Source organism: Nerophis lumbriciformis, linkage group LG32 (assembly GCF_033978685.3).
Source record: "Nerophis lumbriciformis linkage group LG32, RoL_Nlum_v2.1, whole genome shotgun sequence".
NCBI classification, from domain to species: Eukaryota; Metazoa; Chordata; class Actinopteri; order Syngnathiformes; family Syngnathidae; genus Nerophis; species Nerophis lumbriciformis.
In genome coordinates, this window is record NC_084579.2 from 9,193,034 (window position 1) to 9,215,451 (window position 22,418).

General features: G+C 38.6%; 1 protein-coding gene across 1 annotated transcript in view; it reads left to right on the plus strand.

Annotated features, from left to right (window-relative positions):
- myo1hb (myosin IHb) overlaps positions 1–22,418 on the plus strand; it is a 61,499-nt gene that overhangs the window by 21,174 nt on the left and 17,907 nt on the right. Inside the window, exons 3-15 of the mRNA XM_061927232.1 lie at positions 1,923–2,038; positions 6,426–6,624; positions 9,516–9,596; positions 9,672–9,851; positions 10,115–10,213; positions 10,288–10,401; positions 10,482–10,553; positions 12,650–12,769; positions 13,607–13,674; positions 13,770–13,875; positions 13,963–14,043; positions 17,534–17,625; positions 17,692–17,786. Of these exons, the coding sequence (XP_061783216.1) occupies positions 1,923–2,038; positions 6,426–6,624; positions 9,516–9,596; positions 9,672–9,851; positions 10,115–10,213; positions 10,288–10,401; positions 10,482–10,553; positions 12,650–12,769; positions 13,607–13,674; positions 13,770–13,875; positions 13,963–14,043; positions 17,534–17,625; positions 17,692–17,786 (1,423 nt within the window). The remainder of the gene's footprint in view (positions 1–1,922; positions 2,039–6,425; positions 6,625–9,515; positions 9,597–9,671; positions 9,852–10,114; positions 10,214–10,287; positions 10,402–10,481; positions 10,554–12,649; positions 12,770–13,606; positions 13,675–13,769; positions 13,876–13,962; positions 14,044–17,533; positions 17,626–17,691; positions 17,787–22,418) is intronic.

The following is a 22,418-nucleotide window of genomic DNA, read 5'->3' on the forward strand; positions in this document are numbered from 1 at the left end:
CTAACAATATTTGAACAATAACTGTGTTGTGCCGATAATAGCTAGCTGACAACTAACGCGTTAATAACTAGTGTCATAACGGGGGGGTTTTCGCAACTTACTGCGAGGATTGTTCTCCCAGGAAGTGTCGGAGGCAGATATTTACATATATCCGAATTTAAGTGTTACTTCTTTTGTTTCATAGTCATATTTGAAAACAGCTCATGTTTTTCCATTTATTCTCTTTCTGTTTCTCTGCAAGTAAACTGTGTGTGTTAACCTTGAATTCTTTGGAATGTGTTTTGACTAGAGAGATAATGTACATGTGTTTTGACTAGAGAGATGAGAGAGGGGAGAGGGTTTTGGGGTCGGGAAGACAGACCATCTTAGCGGGGCGATCCGAATGTTCTATGCTGTCTCTGTCATATGTATATATGCAAAGCTTTGCAAATATATTACAAAATACCTATTCTGTCTCTGGTGGTTTTTCAACTCAGCTTTAAGTGTCGTAAAGAGCTTGGAGCGACTTGTGACTTGAATTCCCTGGGAGGAACAACTGGTCATAAAACGCAACAATTTGGGGGCTCGTCCGGTGCGACACGCTGAGAATTGGACACCTCTTACACTCTTCTGGACAGACTCACTAGTGGCCAAACATAAAACGCAACAATTTGTTTTCAAATATGACTATGAAACAAAAGAAGTAACACTTAAATTAGGATATATGTAAATATCTGCCTCCGACAGAAGCAAACTGACTATTCCGGACAGGACTTGAAGGTAGGAACATATTTATTAATAAATAAATCATACACAGGACAAAAGTCAGGAACTAAAACAAAAGGAAAGCGTGCCGATTGCACGAGAGGCTAAAAGACATAAAACTTTAAAGCAGGAAACATACGCTAACACTTAGCCTGAACTATGGACATGAAACAAACAAAACTTACTGTGGCAAGAAACAAGCAGCATGAACTTAGCATGAAACAATCAATGACGCCAGGACGACTAACTGGCAAAGACAGGCTTAAATAATAGTCTCTGATTAGAGCAGGTGCGTGTCCCGAACACATGAGGCAGGTGAAACTAATCAGTCGTCATGGAAAGTAAAACAAACAAGGATGCACAAAAACAGGAACGATAGAGTCTTAAACTCACAGAAAATAACAAAAAACATGATCCAGACCACAGATCATGACAACTAGCTAGCGACTAGCACGCTGATCGATAGCTGGCAACTAAAGCGCTAATCGCTTGCTGACACCTAGGACGTTAATAACTAGCTAGCAACTGGCCCGTCAAATGCTAGTTGGCAACGAGAGCGCTAATCGCGAGCTGAAAAATAGCACATATTAATCTCTGGCTGGCACCCGGAGCGCTAATGGTGAGCTGAAAAATAGCACATAAATCTCTGGCTGGCAACTGGAGCGCTAATCGCTAGCTGCAACTACCGCTGGTAATCGCTAGTTGAAAACCAGAGCACTAATCGCTAGCTGACAACTAGAGTGCTAATCATTAGCTAACAACTAGCACGCTGATCGCTAGCTGGCAACTAAATTACTAACTAACTAACTAATAACTAACTAATCACTTCCCATTTCGGACATTTCCTGAAAGTTTCATAAACTTTTTTCGAAATGCAAACTAACAATTCCTGGCGATGGACTTTAGAGGCAGTTGTAATTTCTACTTCCAATTAAACGCTGTGCCTTTGACCCTTCACCCGATGTGGTCCTGATGCTGCTGAATCCCACATCTCATGTTGCTGAAGCAGCACGCCTCACAAAGGTCATCCAGGTGGTGCAAAGTGATTAACCCAACTTATTGCTCTTGATAAGGACAACATTGCTCATTGTTGGAAGCGATTCACATAGCACATTACATTCTTGATGTTTTATAACCGTGAGGTGAACGTCCGTGACCTTCTGTCCCCCCTGCTGCAGACCTACATAGGCACTCTTTTGGTGTCAGTCAACCCATACAAGGAGCTGGACATCTACAGCAAGAGTCAGATGGACACCTACATGGGCGTCAACTTCTTTGAACTTCCACCTCACATGTAAGACGGGCTCTCTCTTCTCTTTCCATTAGTACTTTGTATCCATGTGTAGCGTGCTCTTTCTAATATTGTGTAGTAAAAAACCCATCAATAACATATACTAGGGCTGGACTGTATACAGAAATAATCATCAGGATTATTTTGATTGATAATGAAATCATGAGAAATAACACAATTATTCATTATTTTGAATTGTATTTTTTATTTTTATTAACAAAATAATAATACACAATAATACAATAATAATACGGGCAGCAGGGTGGGAGAGGGGTTAGCGCGTCTGCCTCACAATACGAAGGCCCTGGGTTCGATCCTGCGCTCGGGATCTTTCTGTGTGGAGTTTGCATGTTCTCCCCGTGACTGCGTGGGTTCCCTCCGGGTACTCCGGCTTCCTCCCACCGCCAAAAACATGCACCTGGGGATAGGTTGATTGGCAACACTAAATTGGCCCTAGTGTGTGAATGTGAGAATGAATGTTGTCTGTCTATCTGTGTTGGCCCTGTGATGAGGTGGCGACTTGCCCAGGGTGTACCCCGCCTTCCGTCCAATTGCAGCTGAGGTAGGCTCCAGCGACCCCAAAAGGGATAAGGGGTAGAAAATGGATGGATGGATGGATGGACAATAATAATACAATTCCAATTCCAAACCAAACCCAACCCAACAACCTTCAGAATAGCAATCCACAGAGTAATTGAGAGGACACACAAACATGACTCAAAACAATCCAAAGTAGTCAAAAAAATAAGAATAATATCAACAACATTATCAATATTAATAAGAAGTCCAACATAACAGTGATTAAAAATCCCCCATTTACATTATCATCGCAACCATTTATAAAAAATAAAATATAAACATTTAAAAAATGAACAATGACAACACATTGTGTCACGGCTATTTTATATATATATATATTTTTTTAGTTTGCTAGTTTTTTTCTATGTTTAATGTTGAGTTCCTGTCCTGCACACTTATTTTGTAGTTCCACTTCCTTTTTGAGTGTCCTGCGGCAGCTTTATTTTGCGCATTCCTTGATGCATTAGTGTTTGTTTGGATCCTTTTTGTTTGTTAAATATTTATCTAATATTGACCTGTAATGTAATTTAAAACATTTTTATGCACGTACAACACTTAAGACCTTCAGTATATCTGTATGTGGAATTAAATTATGGAATGGATTAAGCAAAGCAATCAAACAATGTGCTAATATGATCCACTTCAAGAAACTCTTCAAACTTAAAGTGTTTACAAAGTACAAAGAAGAAAAACCATGATAAACATTCAGAATTTATTTCATCCATCCATTCATTCATTCTCAAAATAATCTTACTCATCTCACCATATGAAATATAACTTACTTCACCAATTATTATTTATTTATTTATTTTTATTGAGATTACTTATGGAGTATATTGTGAATAAATTAAGAACAGGAAGTGAACAAAAGTTTTAGCAACTGTTATGTAAAGGAAAAGGGGTAGGATTAAATAAGCTCGGCTTCTTCCTACTCCTTTTCGAACATGTTGAAAAGAGAAACTGGAAATTGTGATGCATCATGTTGTATGCTTGCATGTTCCAAATAAACTCAAACTCAAACTCAACTCAACTCAACCTTCTGCATCTTGAATCACATTCTTCGCTATCATGCGACCCAAGCGTCACAACATTGTGTCCAATAGGAGTATTTATTGAGCACCAAAACTGAACTTTAAATACTATTTAAAAGAACAATTGAGATATAAATGAATAAGGAATAAACTGCAACAAGTAATATATTAACAACAATAAATTAAAGTAACAATAGCAACTTGAAACAACAATAAGATCAAATGTTTCAATTTGAATTTTTTTGTATTCCGTTTTTACCTTTTTCACTTATTTTACCACCAAGAGTGCCGGCTTTTTGTGTCGTACTGTATATACAATTTAATAAAATGGTCTCACTAGGGTTGTACGGTATACCGGTACTAGTATAGTACCGCGATACTAATGAATCATATTCGGTACTATACCGCCTCTGAAAAGAACCGGTCCTCCACCCCCCCGTCGTCGTCACGTCATGACATTGCTGGTTTACGAGCAGAGGAGTATGTTCGGCGGCGCACAATCACGGAGTACTTACAAGCAGACACATTATGTAGACAGAAAAGGAAGAACGGACGCATTTTGGCATAAAAACTAAAGATAAAGGTGAAGCTATAACACTGAAACCCTAACCCTATCCACTCAGGCAGAGGCGCTTTAAGACATAGCTAGATAGCGGCTAAAGTCCATCCGCAGTCGGCAGTGTTTTAGCTACTTCTAAATCACTAACCCTCGCCTCTATGGCGACAAATAAAGTACAATTCTTACAAGTATCATCCCTGCAGGACGAGGAATAGCTAAACTTGTATCCACTGCACACCGTAGGAGGATACAATAGCCATGGGTGGATCTACACCTGACATCCACTGTAATGATACCAAGTACAGGAGCGTATCTAGTCAATACTACTATTATTACATTGATATTTGTTATCGTCACAAAATCTTTTATTTTTATTTTTTATTTATATTATGTTTATAAACTCAGGAAATATGTCCCTGGACACATGAGGACATTGAATATGACCAATGTATGATCCTGTAACTACTTGGTATCGGATCGATACCTAAATTTGTGGTATCATCCAAAACTAATGTAAAGTATCAAACAACAGAAGAATAAGTGATTAATACATTTTAACAGAAGTGTAGATAGAACATGTTGAAACAGAAAATAAGCAGATATTAACAGTAAATGAACAAATAGATTAATAATCCATTTTAACAGCTTGTCCCTCAAAATGCTGACGAAATAATAGAATGAAAAATAACACAATATGTTACTGCGTACGTCAGCAGACTAATTAGGAGCCTTTGTTTGTTTACTTACTACTAAAAGACCTGTTGTCTTGTATGTTCACTATTTTATTTAAGGACAAAATTGCAATAATAAACATACATTTAATGTACTGTAAGATTTTTTGTTACAATAAAGCCAATAATGCCATTTTTGTGGTCCCCTTTACTTAGAAAAGTATCAAAGTACTGAAAAGTATCAAAGTACTGAAAAGTATCGAAATACATTTTGGTACCGGTACCAAAATAATGGTATCGGGACAACACTAGTTCTCACATTTACTGGTGCAACACATCGTTGGACAATTTTGACCAGTATTTTAAGTCAAAGCACACTTTGTAAATATATAAATAAGTGTTTTAAGTAGATTATGTTTGTGTAAGGTACTTTTTTTAGCGCAGTCAGACCAGATGTTGCACACAGCACTGTTGTTGTGAAGGCGGGATGTGTGCTGTTGTTCTAAGCTTGACAAGTTTGGAGACGACTTGAGGCTGTTCAAAAAGAAAACAACGCAAAACGGCTCTCAAGTTGACTGCTGTGCTGTTTGTACACTGATCTTACATCCATGATGTCGCTCACAACAACATGTCTTGTGCAACTTGTGGTTGTATGGATTGTTGCTATCTTGCTAGCTTTAGCTTCATTGTTTAGTCTGGGTTTCAAGTGTGTCAGGTTTAAACATCGATGACATCTATTAAAACAGACAAGAAGCAAAGAATCAAACAGAGGCAGAATTTAATTTGGCTCAATTGAGGAGAAACGTCTGGGCTGTACTCTTGTACAGTCTCCAGCACGCTCTGGCGAAAGATTGTACGCCAACTCTTTTTATTTGGACTTTCCCTGTTTACATAACAACTGTTTCTAAAGGAATGGGGGGTTTGTAAACAGCCATTGTTTTCGGTCACATTAACACAAAAGAAAAAGATGCCTCGGGCTTGGACTGGTCCTGGATCGAGCTTGCGCAAGTCTTGGATCACAATAGATCACCCCTTCCGTCTCCTCCCATCGTGCACAGCGGAATTTTCCAAGCCTTTGGCTTGGTGCAACAAAGACAGCTTTCTTCTGTTCACTGGGAACTGAGAGAACGGAAAGAGTTTTGTTAATTTACATACAATTTTTCTGACAAAGTGCCTGCCTCGACTTTGTTTAGTTTGGGATGGGATGGTTGAGTGTTTCGGGACGAATGAGCGGTACTGGGCCCATTATTTTCCCAAGCAAATGTTCCTTCTCCTCACAATGACAGCATATCACTCACATTTATGTTCATTTCTGTGATATTCTGTCCGTGGTTTCATTAATGCTGAAATCATTTGGCCATACTTTTTTCTCTTGGGTTTAGTCATTATTGATTAGGCATCCTAGCACTGTGTCAAATAAGAAGTAGAATTTAGTAGACGTGGTCTTTTTTTCACTCGTACGCTCACTCAGAGATTGGGATGAATTGTCCAGCCCTAACCTAGGTCTCACTGTGAGTGGACTGACGTGGAGCCACCTATGCCCTTCTTAGCTACGCGCTGGCAGACAACGTGTTCCGCACCATGCTGTCCGAGTTCAACAACCACTTCATCCTGATTTCGGGGGAGAGCGGCGCAGGCAAGACGGAGGCCTCGAAGAAGATTCTGCACTTTTATGCGGTCAGCTGTCCGAGTACCAAAGTCCTGAATAACGTCAGAGACAGGATGCTGGTCTCCAACCCTGTGCTTGAGGTGCGTATGTTCTAAGGGCGGATACTCAAGTTGATTCATTGATAGTTAAGGACTGTCTTGATTAAGCACGCCTCAAAGCATCCCTCCATTTTTTTGGGCTGTCTCCATACGTTTCACATTGCCATGACAGCTGTGTTAACCTCCTAAGGCCCAAGCTGTTTGTTTACATGCTTTTTTTTATTTCTCTGTGCTATTTGGGCTTATTGGACCCTAATTAGAATAAAAACTAAGAATCGTCTTTTGATATGATGTACTTAGTCCATAAGTACACAAATGTGTACTTCATGTTTAGTGACATGCTAATTCTTATTTTTACACTTTTTTTCCCCAAATTTCATTGTATGTTATACTCTTCTGACACCACCAGATGGCAGTATAAATGTCCACATAAGCGGCCATAAGACCCCAATTCAGCAGTGTACACAATTTTGGAAATAAGAGCTAATAGGTGCTGTCCACGCATGTGGCCACTAAGCCTTTAGAGGTTTTTAATGTTGCAACCCATTTCATCAGCATATTGAGAATGGAATAGGCACTGGCACTACCCATATCCACATAGGTTTTATTTGTCGAAAAGGTACGTTGCCCTGTCAGTTGGAATACACATCGACATACATGCTAACGGGCATATATTTCCCCCGTTAGCCTATATGTCGATAGGCTAACGATTAGGCCGGGCTAGCATGCTAAGCATTACACTAGGAGCACCATCAAAGCATTTGTTGCAGGAACATACCAGCTTTGTTCGACAAGATCATAGACTGTATTGGACAATATAGTTTACATACCAAATGTCCTTTTCCATTCTTCTTCTTTTCGTGTCTTTGAAGCATGTGGTTATATGACAGTTTCACATTTCTTTGCACAGTCTTTTGCATTGTCGTTGAACTCTGCGAGATCTTTTAAGCTGCACTGGTTGGGTAGCAGAGGACAGACAAGGCAGTGCTGCATCGTGTGGGCATATTCTCCGCAGTCGCAGGTGGTTGGGCCGGTTTTGTAGCCCCATCTGGCCAGAGCAGCTTTTGATTGCCCTGTTCCTGTTCTCAGGCGGTTTAGTGTCTTCCACTGGACCCATGGTGTTTCTGACCCGGGGGGCAGGTCTTCAGAAGGGGGGATTCCCATGTCAAGAGGAGGGGGGCCTTTCTTTGTGTCCATAGCTGGAGTCTGGTTTCTTCCCGAGATGTTGTTAGGGGCTGGACATTGCTGACGAAGCTTCTCCTTGACTTCGGACGTTGGGCTGAGGGTTCACGTCATACTTGCCAACCCTCCCGAATTTTCCGGGAGACTCCCGAAATTCAGCGCCTCTCCCGAAAACCTCCCGGGACAAATATTCTCCCGAAAATCTACCGATTTTCAGCCGGAGCTGGAAGCCACGCCCCCTCCAGCTCCATGCGGACCTGAGTGAGGACAGCCTTTTGTCATGACGGGAGGACAACAGGGTGACAAGAACTAAATCATCCAGACTAGAGATAAATTGTATTATTATGTTTATCTTACCTAAAAATAAATATATTTATTAATTTAAAAAAAAACAAAAAAAACATTTTTACTATATTTTGCTAAAAACATCAAAATTAATTGTATTTTTCTTTGTATTTTTTCCTGACTCCTTATTACATCCAGCCATAGAATTATACATTAAAATAAACATTTGAAATAATTGATTTTAAATTATCATAATAATTCATTTAAAATGACCATATTTAATTATTAAAATAATTGCTTGTTTATCAACAACTTTAGCATTTTATTCATTACATTTTGAAACTCTCAGAAGTCAAGTTATGTTATATTCCTTAAGATTTATTTATGCAAGTTTGAAGTATCAATTATCCAAACACAGTTTTGTTTGCATATTTTCCAAGTCAAGTATTTCATACATGTGTGTGTATATATATATATATATATATATATATATATATATATATATATATATATATATATATATATATATATATATGTATGAAATACTTGACTTGGGGAGGAGTATATTGACAGCTAGAATTCACCAAGTCAAGTATTTCATACATGTGTATATATATATATATATATATATATATATATATATATATGTATATATGTATGAAATACTTGACTTGGTGAATTCTAGCTGTCAATATACTCCTCCCCTCTTAACCACGCCCCGCCCCATCTCCGACCACGCCCCCACCCCCACCTCCCGAAATCGGAGGTCTCAAGGTTGGCAAGTATGGTTCACGTCCATAGAGGAGGTGGCGTTCATCACTGGTAGCTTTTGTGAATTCTACTCGGCTGGCAACATTTCCATTTATTACAAGTAATAAGAAAACGCAAATGCCTGACTTACCTATCAAGGAGGAAAAATCGCAAGTTTGCGTCAGATTAAAAAATCTTCTCCCCCTTTAGTCGTCTCCATCTTTCAAAGGTATCCCCGATACAAATCCTTGTTTTGTTCCTGGCTTTGTCATGAATAACTTGAGGATTGTAACGAGGCCTTTTAGATTTACTGAGGTCTGACATGTTTAGTAACTTTACCGGTGGCAGTAGCCAGACGAAGAGGGCGGTGCGTAACTGGCAACCTGGATGTGATACACTCACGGACTTTCTAATTGGTCAAACGGTGGAGGGCGGGGCATCGAAATGAAAACAATAACAAGATTTCAGGGCTGTAAATCTCATTTTGAAATGAGCATTTCCGAGGTATTGGAAAAGAACATCAATTTCAGCAATTTCGTTGTACAATGTACAATGACAATAAAGATATATTCTCTGAACATGATTTATTAATGCCTTTTGACATATCAGGGCTATTTAACGAAGACTTGACATGACATTATTACATATGGCTTCTTTAAAGAAAGTTTGCTAAATCTTGTAAATCTTGGGTTTGATCTTTTTTCACTTCGTCCCAGGCTTTCGGAAATGCCAAAACCCTAAAGAATGACAACTCCAGTCGCTTCGGGAAGTATATGGACATCCAGTTTGATCACCAGGTGGCCTTGAGTAACCTCAACAGCACACCCCACACAATGTGAATTTGTGTGGTGGAATGATGTTCCGTCTTTCAGGGCGGGGCAGTCGGGGGACACATTCTCAGCTACCTGCTGGAGAAGTCACGCGTGGTCCATCAGAACCACGGCGAGCGGAACTTCCACATCTTCTACCAGCTGGTGGAGGGCGGAGAGGAAGATCTGCTCCGCTGGCTGGGCCTAGAGAGGAACTGTCAGCTTTACCGCTACCTGATTCAGGTCAGTGACGACTTAGTACAATGACACAGGGTGCCCACAAAGTCTGGGGACATGGTTAAAAACAGGTCATTTTTAAAAGAAAACCATTTTATTAAATTCTAATTTCTATTTTCAACATGATTTCCAATGCATAATTTGATGCGCTTATCCAATTGATCTGAAAACCATTCGCACATCTATACCCAGACTCCATGGACACCCTGTATAATGCATCATGTGCAGGGAGAGTTTCAAATCAGAGCCTAATCCCGCATCACCTGCAGGGTAATTGTGCCAAAGTCAGCTCCATCAACGACAAAAGCGACTGGAAGACGGTGCGGAGAGCCCTTTCTGTCATTGACTTCAGCGAGAGTGACACCGAGGTACGGTTTAGGGAAGTCTCGCAAAAATCCAAATGTTTTTATGACCCACGTTCCAACGTCCGGTGTTCTCGAAGCACCTGTTTGGAATCATTGCCAGCGTGCTCCACTTGGGGAACGTCAAGTTCGAGATGGATGCTCGAGGTTATGCCAGTCTCAACAACAACCAGGAAATGCAATGGGTGTCAAAAGTCAGAACCCAACCAAAATACGAGTAACTTACAGTATTGTATTTACATTCTTCAAGTCCTTTTTTGCTGTTGTACTACAGTTACTTGGGATCCCCGCTCAGGTGCTACAACAGGGCTTAACGCACCGAAAGATCGAGGCCAAAAAGGAGGAGGTGACTCATTTGTTTTTTGACACTGTCAGAGAGGTACCTAATGAAGCGTCCAGCGACCTGTCAGTCTGTCTAGTGCAGGGGTGTCCAAACGTTTTTCACTAGGGCCACACACTGAAAAACCAATAGAATATAAAATATAGATTTTTTTCTCATCTATAGGGCTTTCTGTCTTTCCTCTGGTGAGGGCGGTTTTTCCGCTCCCTTCTTCTCCCTGCTTGCTCTCTTTGTTTTGTCTTGTCTACACTTTTTTGAAGCCTCTTTCTTTGCGCTGTCCTCCAAATCTAAACATACACTGTTTGTTTGTCTAATCTTGAAGGGGTTTGTGCTGAAAACATAGTTTTGTTGAACTTGTGCAATGACAATAAAGTCCTATCCTATCCTATCCTATGCTCTCAAGTTTGGTCAAGGGCCCCGGAAGGGTGATAGTCCTAAAAATGTTAAAAATAAGTCATATATATAGTTTTTTGTTTTTATTCAACACTTGAATCTCTAGATCAACTTCAGCTTTATCTGTCGATATAACTTTTCAAAATGTTTATTTTATGTCCTTTTTGTCAAAACCCTGTTTTTTTTATGGAAAAAACATAACATATGCAATGATTTCGCCCCAAAAATGGTCAAAGTGAAATATTTTATGTGAAGTAATTGGAGCCTTAACAACTTTGATTCATTAGTATTATTTGAGTAATGAATGTTTAAAAAAAAAAAAAAAAGGCCCACTAAAATCTTTGGGGGATCCATAACACTTAAGTCTCTAAATCGTCTTCAGATCTATTAATCTATTATACGTTTGTATTATTTCTTCATGTTTGTTTTGTCAAAGCAAACTTTGTTTTTATGCAGCAAACACAAAATATACAATATTTTACCCCCCAAAATACTTAAAGTTGAAATTTTGATTTCAAGAAATTGGAGCATTATCTGTCAAATGTTTGTTTCATGCCCTTTTTTGTCAAAACCCTGTTTTTTAATGGAAAAAAATCACAAAATATGCAATAATTTCCCCACAGATATGTTCAAAGTGAAATATTTGATGTGAAGTAATTGGAGCCTTGAATAGGGCAATGACTCACATTACAACATTGATTTTAATTCATTATTATTTTTTTGAGTAATGACTGTTTCAAAAAAAGTTACACTAAAATTCTTGAGGATCCATAACACTTAAGTCTCTAGATCGTCTTCAGATCTATTCGTCTGTTATAAGTTTTTATTATTTCTTAATGTTTGTTTTGTCAAAGCAAACTTTCTTATTATACAGCAAACACAAAATATGCAATATTTTACCCCCAAAAATACTTAAAAGTAGAAAATTTGATTTAAAGAAATTGGAGCTTTATCTGTCGATATAACTTTTTCAAATGTTTATATTGTATGCCCTTTTTGTCAAAAGCCTGTTTTTTTATGGAAAAAAAAACACAAAATATGCAATAATTTCACCCCAAATATTTTCAAAGGGAAAATATTGGAGCCTTGAATAGGTCAATAACTCATAACAACGTTGATTTTAAATTAAGTATTTAAGTATTTTTAAATTTAGGTATTTTTTGAGTAATGACTGTTTCAAAACAAAGGCCCACTAAAATGATTGGGGATCCATAACACTTAAGTCTCTAGATCGTCTTCAGATCTATTCGTTCGTTATAAGTTTTTATTATTTCTTCATGTTTTTGTCAAAACAAACTTTGTTTTTATACAGCAAACACAAAATATGCAATATTTTATCCCCAAAAATATTTCAAAGTAGGATTTTTGATTTCAAGGAGCCTTGTTTAGGTCAATAATTCATAACAGCATTGATTATGATTCATTATTCTTTTTTTTTTTGAGAAATGACTGCTATAAAGAAAGAAAAAAATCCTGCACGGCAGCTTTGTTATTAGTCAACACTGCAACTTTTTCTCGTTACATTTCACCTGTTTGCTCTTTTAGTCCACTTTTTTATGTTTAAAAAAAAAAATAAAAAAATTCTTTGTTGAAAAAAATAGCTGCGGGCCGCAAATGTCCCGCGGGCTAGACTTTGGACACCCCTGGTCTAGTGGCACCACAGTTTTTATGGTATTAATAATCACACTTTTCTCTGATGTAAAAATAAGGTTTTTAGTCCCTTTTCTGTGGACCACGCTGTTTACGCGAGGGACGCCCTGGCCAAAGCTGTCTATGGACGCACTTTCAACTGGCTGGTCAACAAGATCAATGAATCGCTGGCAAACATGGTGCGAAAATAAGTACATTATCTTTTTAATCTGTCTCTTTAATGCTGACATTCAAGTAATTAAAATACATTTTACAATACAGTAGTACCTTAACTTACAAGCTCAATTGGTCATGTCACTGCGCTTTTAACTAAAAACACTTGTATCTCAAATCATAGTCTCTCATTTTAATGAATTGAATTAATTTAAATTGGTGTTTGAACCCACTAAACAGCACAAATGCAACATGTTTTTTTTTTATTATAATTTTTTTTAGATAAAAATATTATTTATATATATATATATATATATATTTAAAAAAAAAAGAATGTGCTATTTTACACCGGCAGTAGTTTTATGACGTAATGTAATATTAATGTACAGATTGGACTTCTACTGTGTTTCTTCCGGCTGCTTCTCCATTAAACACACCATCAGCAGCTTCTCCATATTTTCATGGATAAATGCCCACCGTGAATTACATTTGGATTTAGTTATTTTAACAACCCTGGTTGACGTCAGACTGATGTCAACTCCATTGGTTCCGCCATCGAGTAAACGCACATACCGTATATTTACAAAGTTGTACAAAATACAATATATTGTGAATGTAATTATATCACAAAATGTGTAGGTATATAAACACAACACTTTAGATATATGAAATTACTTCAAAACTGTCTGTTGGCAGCTACAATAACACTGCCAAGAGACAGCTCTTTTTCAAAACACTCTTAATTTGGGGCATTCTTAAGTCAAGGTACCACTGTACATCAGTGACACTCCTGCAGCCATGGACATAACCAGATAGCCTTGTGTACGTAATATAAAATGTTATGATCCGTCAAACATTCCTAGGATTCCTCCAGAAAGACGGTGATCGGTCTGTTAGACATCTATGGATTCGAGGTTTTCAACGTGAACAGGTGAGAGTCCTCAAAACAAATCCAATTAAGAAAAACGAGGTGTGACGACATCTAACGCCTGTGATTGTATCCATTTTTTTAAATTTTGTTTTTAGCTTTGAGCAGTTTTGCATCAACTACTGCAACGAGAAGCTTCAGCAACTTTTCATCCAGCTGACTCTGAAGTCGGAGCAGGAGGAGTACGAGACAGAAGGCATCGAGGTCAGTCACGCCCTTCTGTCTTGTATAGGAACAATGATACAATGACAATACAGTAGAAGCGTATCATGGACGTTTGCACACACACAGTGGGAGCCAGTGCCATATTTCAACAATAAGATCATCTGCGACCTTGTGGAGGAGAAACACCGAGGGATCATCTCCTTATTGGTAAAGATCAGTCTAAGGGCGCAATCACACTTGTCATGTTTGGTACGATTGAAAAGGAACTCTGGTGTGTTTCTTCTGCTTGTACGATTCATTTGATTGCGATTATCCGAACCATGGTGGGCACCAAACAAACGGACTCAAGCGTTCATGCTCTATTGTGGTTCACTTGAGCACATGGAACGGTGTTCTATTTGACAAACAATTAAGAGAAAATTGGTAGGAAGTAGGTGTGTTGCGATACAACTTTTTCACTTCCGATACCTTATTAACCCTTGTGTAATGTTCATATTGTTACTCAGCCAGCGTTTGTGGCTCTGAGCATACTTGCCAACCCTCCCGGATTTTCCGGGAGACTCCCGAAATTCAGCGCCTCTCCCGAAAACCTCCCGGGACAAATTTTCTCCCGAAAATCTCCCGAAATTCAGGCACACAATATAAACAGCGTATCTGCCCAATGACGTTTTAACTGTAGAATGATCGAGGGCGAGTTCTTGGTTTCTTATGTGGGTTTATTGTTAGGCAGTTTCATTAACGTCCTCCCAGCGCGGTAACAACACACAACAACAGCAGTCACGTTTTTGTCTACTGTAAAGCAGTTTGTCTGCCGTAAACAGCAATGTTGTGACACTCTTAAACAGGACAATACTGCCATCTAGTGCATTTGATGAAAGTACTTTTTGCGTGCCACACAGCAATGCATCATCAGAGAGGGCGTTCAGCATGGTTAGAAAAATAGTGACAAATAGAACAAGGATGGACAATTCAACCCTTAACTCAACAATGAGTAGATGAGTGTTATGTGTGTGTGTGTATATGTGTAAATAAATGAACACTGAAATTCAAGTATTTCTTTTATTTATGTATATATATATATATATATATATATATATATATATATATATATATATATATATATATATATATATACTTGACTTGGTGAATCCTAGCTGAAAATATACTCCTCCCCTCTTAACCACGCCCCAACCACGCCCCCTCCCCGCCCCCCTATTGCCACCTCCCGAAATTGAAGGTCTCAAGGTTGGCAAGTATGCTGATGGACCCGTTGCATTTTGTGGCTTTTAGTGCCTCACAATCAAACACTTTTATGTTAAAATAGTGAACAGATGTTTATTGGGATAAGGTAAACATCTGTTCAGTATTTTAACATAAAAGTGTTTGATTGTGAGGCATTAAATGCCACAAAATGCAACGGGTCCATCAGACCCACAAACGCTGGCTGAGTAACAACAATATGAACGTTGCACGGAAAATTTCTCTGCCAGTTTCTGCATCCCACAGGGATTCTTTTGTGTTTCTGCACCTGCGGTTCCCACACAAGGTTGCAACATTGTTTGTCAACACTGTCTGCTCTCATTTTCTCGCACATTTGACCCTCTGATGTTTTGTGTACCTACACTCTGTCCTCCTCCTGTCTAGTCCTGCTATGTGTGTGTGTGTCTGTGTGTCTGTGTGTGTGTGTGTGTGTGTGTGTGTGTGCGGTACACAGAACATCAATTTCCACCCTTCTATTACCCCCGGACATCTTATATGTAATAGAAATGTGTAGGGGGGTGTATGGTGTGTGGTTATTAAATATGTATTCTGATATATGTTCTTCACAGAAAATGTGCCAAAGTCAGTGAGTCTCAGTTTGAAAAATTAATTAATTGTATCATTTTTCTTTTAATAAAAAATGAAAACGGGTCCCACAGACTCGAACACCACACAAGGGTTGTATGACAGCGGTTGTTGGCGTGTTCCCAATATGCAGAAAGCCGAGTGGGCAGAGTGCAGGTAAAAAGGTATTTAATGAGAAAAACAAACGGGAGGGAGCCACTGGGAAAGGCTCTGAAAGCATTGGGAAGGCCATGCTTGAACAAAACTAAACTGATCAGGTTTCAAAACGGAATGCTGGAGAACAGCAAAGACTTACTCGTAAGAACATACAGCAGGAGAAGTGTCCACAAACATGATGAACAATCGCCGAAGTCCTGATGAAGAAAGAAAGCCTCCGTACAACTTAAATAGTCTTGATTACAAACAGAAAACTGGTTGCGGGGACTATCTCTAAAAGGCAGGCGTGAAGCAGCTGCAGGACACGAGAAAACATGAAGTGAAAACTACGAAATAAGAGCGCAAGACAGTAACTAAAACACCACACACCAAGAAACTCAAAATAAGGCCAGTCACACCAGGCCGTGACAATTGGAGCCTTGATTATTGGCCTGTACCGATTTTAACTCGATACGATATCAGTACGAATCATTGCACATACTTTTATTATGTTAGAAAAGGCTTGGTCAAGTGAAATGACTCAGAGAACAATGGTAGGTATGAAAACCACTAAGCTTTTGACAGACTCATGCAGTCTTTAGATTGAAGTGGATTTATATTTTTTTGTTTTGGCGATACGTAGTGGTCAAAATTACTAATTAAGTTAAATTCTTGACGCAATAGGTTGAATGATGCGGACACGTTTGTTACCGGGTGCTTTCAAATGCGCTTCTGCCTTTGAAATATTTGCAACTCGTTTCTATTGACAAATGTTATGTTTTAGACTGCATTATTGTTTCATTTAGGACACTATACGCATATCGAGCTTGGTTGTTATTGTGTGCTTAGTTGTTGTGTAGCTGCCATCTCCCAGTAGCCTATAGCCTACCCTGTTTGCCTTTTGTAAATTACTTCACTAAAATACAAGAAAAGACCAATCTCGGAAGTGTTGATTCTCCCTTACAGGTATATTTTGGAAATGTTTAATTAAATCTACAATGGTAAATATAGCAAAATATAGAAATAATCTGCTGTACATTATCAGGTTCAAACAATGATGACATCTATTAAACAAGACAAGAAGCAAGGAATTAAACAGAGACAGAATTAAATTTGGCTCAATTGAAGAGAGATGTCTGGGCTGTACTCTTTTACAGTCTCCGTCACGCTCTGGCGAAAGATTGTACGCCTTCTCTTTTATTTGGACTTTCCCTGATTGCATGGCAACAGCTGTTTCTAAGGGACGGGGGTCGTAAACAGCCATCGCCTTTGATTAAAACAGTTCAAAGAAAAGGTCGTAAAACAGTTCACAGAAAAGGTCGCATGGAGGGGAGTCTGGTCCTGCTTCCTCTCCGCTTTTGTAGTTCTTGGGTCAAGACAAAATCTTTCTGTAGATTACAATACATCAAAGAAACAGAACACCTTCATGTTGCTTCCCATCCTACACAGTGGAGTTTTACAAGCCTTCTGCTTGGTAGGATTAAAGACAGCTTTTGTCTGCTCGCCGGGAACTCATTGAAACACAACGTTTTGTGACAACTTAGATACAATTATTCTAACATTCATGTTCAACCCAACAAATCGGCATTTAGTCTTAGATTTGAAACGCTAAGCACTGTAAGCGGAGAGAACTGAACCACAAGTTTGAATGCAGCCTACATTTGACTTGACTTTGACAGGACATCTCAGATATGTTGTATTTCTCCATTTGGTGAAGGATGAGGAGTGTTTACGTCCCGGCGAGGCCACAGATCTCACTCTGCTGGAGAAAATGGAGGAAGAGATCGGCGGTCACCCTCATTTTGTCACGTAAGCTTCTGCTATGATGCCAACAGTTCAAGTAACACCCTCGTACTGAAACGTGTTGACCTCCAGACACAAACTTGCCGACCAAAGGACGAGGAAAACACTGGAGAGAGGAGACTTCCGCCTGCTGCACTACGCTGGAGAGGTCACATACTGTGTAGTGGGTGAGAAGTCCATCCATCCATCCATTTTCTTCCGCTTATCTCAGGTCAGGTCGCGGGGGCAGCAGCCTAAGCAGAGAAGCCCAGACTTTCCTCTCCCCAGCCACTTCGTCCAGCTCCTCCCGGGGGATCCCGAGGCGTTCCCATCCTCTTCCTTTATTATATTCAGTTATAGTTCACTGTAGGATATTTGTGTGAATGCTCCAAAGTATTCACACATATGGTTTTCTACACCAAAATTAATCTATTTATTCAACTTCTTCAACTTTTTCTTCTTCTTCTCCAGATTTTGGCACGCACTACCTTCCACATTTTTCACCCAATTCAAACTGCTCAACCTATTCGGGAATGGCGGGCTTTCCCTTGACAAATTCCCAGATTTCCCAGAATTCCAGGTTTTCCGGGACATTTTTCCCATTCAAAATGAATTAGCCATTTTTCAAACTTCCACCATTTCCACATTTTTCAACCTATTCGAACCATTCCACCTTCAACACATTCCACCATTCTGTAAATTTTAAATATTTTCTTTCCAAGTTCCCAAAAAATTCCAGGATTTTCCAGAATTCCTGGTTTTCCAAAGCCCTATTTCCACTCTTTTTTTTGGCGACTACTCCTTCCACATTTTTCAACGCATTTCAACCGTTCTGCAGTCAAAACATTCCTCTTAATCAGGACAAAAAACAAAGTTGTTTTTTGAACTGGAAACATTCCCGGTTTTCCCGAAATTCCAGGAATTCCGTAATACCATTTCTCATTACAACATGTTGCTACATCAACATTTCTTGACCGATTTGAAAAATTCCAACACCAACCGTTTCAACTCATTCAGACCATTCAAGTTTTTTACCAATTCAAAAAAAAAATCCCGCTTTTCCTGGAATTCCCACATTTTTGGGAAATTCCTATTGAAATCAATGGGACATTTTTCAAAGTTCCACAACTCCCACATTTTTCAACCTATTCAAACTGTTCCACCTTCAACACCTTCCACCATCCTGGAAATGTTAAATACCTTCTTTCCAAGTTCCAAAAAAATTCCAGGATTTTCCAGAATTCCTGGTTTTCCAAAGCCCTATTTCCACTCTTTTTTTTGGCGACTACTCCTTCCACATTTTTCAACGCATTTCAACCGTTTTGCAGTCAAAACATTCCTCTTAATCAGGACAAAAAACAAAGTTGTTTTTTGAACTGGAAACATTCCCGGTGTTCCCGAAATTCCAGGAATTCCGTAATACCATTTCTCAATACAACATGTTGCTACATCAACATTTCTCGACCGATTTGAAAAATTCCAACACCAACCATTTCAACTCATTCAGACCATTCAAGTTTTTTACCAATTCAAAAAAAATCCCGCTTTTCCTGGAATTCCCACATTTTTGGGAAATTCCCATTGAAATCAATGGGACATTTTTCAAAGTTCCACAACTCCCACATTTTTCAACCTATTCAAACTGTTCCACCTTCAACACATTCCACCATCCTGGAAATGTTAAATACCTTCTTTCCAAGTTCCAAAAAAAATCCAGGATTTTCCAGAATTCCTGGTTTTCCAAAGCCCTATTTCCACTATTTTTTTTTTTTTGGCGACTACACCTTCCACATTTTTCAACGCATTTCAACTGTTCTGCGGTCAAAACATTCCTCTTAATCAGGACAAAAACAATGTTGTTTTTTGAACTGGAAACATTCCCGGTGTTCCCGAAATTCCAGGAATTCCGTAATACCATTTCTCAATACAACATGTTGCTACATCCACATTTCTCGACCGATTTGAAAAATTCCAACACCAACCATTTCAACTCATTCAGACCATTACATTGTTTTACCAATTCAAAAAAAAAATCCCGCTTTTCCTGGAATTCCCACATTTTTGGGAAATTCCTATTGAAATCAATGGGACATTTTTCAAAGTTCCACAACTCCCACATTTTTCAACCTATTCAAACTGTTTCACCTTCAACACATTCCACCATCCTGGAAATGTTAAATACCTTCTTTCCAAGTTCCAAAAAAATCCCAGGATTTTCCAGAATTCCTGGTTTTCCAAAGCCCTATTTCCACTTTTTTTGGCGACTACTCATTCCACATTTTCAAAGCATTTCAACCGTTCTGCGGTCAAAACATTCCTCTTAATCAGGACAAAAACAAAGTTGTTTTTTGAACTGGAAATATTCCCGGTTTTCCCGAAATTCCAGGAATTCCTTAATACCCTTTCTCAATACAACATGTTGCTACATCAACATTTCTTGATCGATTTGAAAAATTCCAACACCAACCATTTCAACTCATTCAGACCATTCAAGTTTTTTACCAATCCAAAAAAAATCCCGCTTTTCCTGGAATTCCCACATTTTTGGGAAATTCCCATTGAAATCAATGGGACATTTTTCAAAGTTCCACAACTTCCACATTTTTCAACCTATTCAAACCATTCCACCTTCAACACATTCCACCATTCTGGAAATTTAAATATTTTCTTTCCAAGCTCCAAAAAAATTCCAGGATTTTCCAGAATTCCTGGTTTTCCAAAGCCCTATTTCCACTCTTTTTTTGGCTACTACTCCTTCCACATTTTTCAACGCATTTCAACCGTTCTGCGGTCAAAACATTCCTCTTAATCAGAACAAAAACAAAGTTGTTTTTTGAACTGGAAACATTCCCGGTTTTCCCGAAATTCCAGGAATTCCGTAATACCATTTCTCAATACAACATGTTGCTACATCAACATTTCTTGATCGATTTGAAAAATTCCAACACCAACCATTTCAACTCATTCAGACCATTCAAGTTTTTTACTAATTCAAAAAAAATCCCGCTTTTCCTGGAATTCCCACATTTTTGGGAAATTCCCATTGAAATCAATGGCACATTTTTCAAAGTTCCACAACTCCCACATTTTTCAACCTATTCAAACCATTCCACCTTCAACACATTCCACCATTCTGGAAATTTTAAATATTTTCTTTCCAAGCTCCAAAAAATTCCAGGATTTTCCAGAATTCCTGGTTTTCCAAAGCCCTATTTCCACTCTTTTTTTGGCGACTACTCATTCCACATTTTTCAACGCATTTCAACCGTTCTGCGGTCAAAACATTCCTCTTAATCAGGACAAAAACAAAGTTGTTTTTTGAACTGGAAACATTCCCGGTTTTCCCGAAATTCCAGGAATTCCGTAATACCATTTCTCAATACAACATGTTGCTACATCAACATTTCTCGACCGATTTGAAACATTCCAAAACCAGCCATTTCAACTCATTCAGACCATTCAAGTTTTTTACCAATTCAAAAAAAAATCCCGCTTTTCCTGGAATTCCCACATTTTTGGGAAATTCCTATTGAAATCAATGGGACATTTTTCAAAGTTCCACAACTCCCACATTTTTCAACCTATTCAAACTGTTCCACCTTCAACACATTCCACCATCCTGGAAATGTTAAATACCTTCTTTCCAAGTTCCAAAAAAATTCCAGGATGTTCCAGAATTCCTGGTTTTCCAAAGCCCTATTTCCACTCTTTTTTTTTGGCGACTACTCCTTCCACATTTTTCAACGCATTTCAACCGTTCTGCGGTCAAAACATTCCTCTTAATCAGGACAAAAACAAAGTTGTTTTTTGAACAGGAAACATTACCGGTTTTCCCGAAATTCCAGGAATTCCGTAATACCATTTCTCAATACAACATGTGGCTACATCAACATTTCTCGACCGATTTGAAAAATTCCAACACCAACCATTTCAACTCATTCAGACCATTCAAGTTTTTTACCAATTCAAAAAAAAATCCCGCTTTTCCTGGAATTCCCACATTTTTGGGAAATTCCTATTGAAATCAATGGGACATTTTTCAAACTTCCACAACTCCCACATTTTTCAACCTATTCAAACCATTTTACCTTCAACACATTCCACCATTCTGGAAATTTTAAATATTTTCTTTCCAAGCTCCAAAAAATTCCAGCATTTTCCAGAATTCCTGGTTTTCCAAAGCCCTATTTCCACTCTTTTCTTTTGGCGACTACTCCTTCCACATTTTTCAACGCATTTCAACCGTTCTGCGGTCAAAACATTCCTCTTAATCAGGACAAAATCAAAGTTGTTTTTTGAACTGGAAACATTACCGGTTTTCCCGAAATTCCCGGAATTCCGTAATACCATTTCTCAATACAACATGTGGCTACATCAACATTTCTCGACCGATTTGAAAAATTCCAACACCAACCATTTCAACTCATTCAGACCATTCAAGTTTTTTACCAATTCAAAAAAAAAATCCCGCTTTTCCTCGAATTCCCACATTTTTGGGAAATTCCCATTGAAATCAATGGGACATTTTTCAAAGTTCCACAACTCCCACATTTTTCAACCTATTCAAACTGTTCCACCTTCAACACATTCCACCATCCTGGAAATGTTAAATACCTTCTTTCCAAGTTCCAAAAAAATTCCAGGATTTTCCAGAATTCCTGGTTTTCCAAAGCCCTATTTCCACTCTTTTTTTTGGCGACTACTCCTTCCACATTTTTCAACGCATTTCAACCGTTCTACGGTCAAAACATTCCTCTTAATCAGGACAAAAACAATGTTGTTTTTTGACCTGGAAAAATTCCCGGTTTTCCCGAAATTCC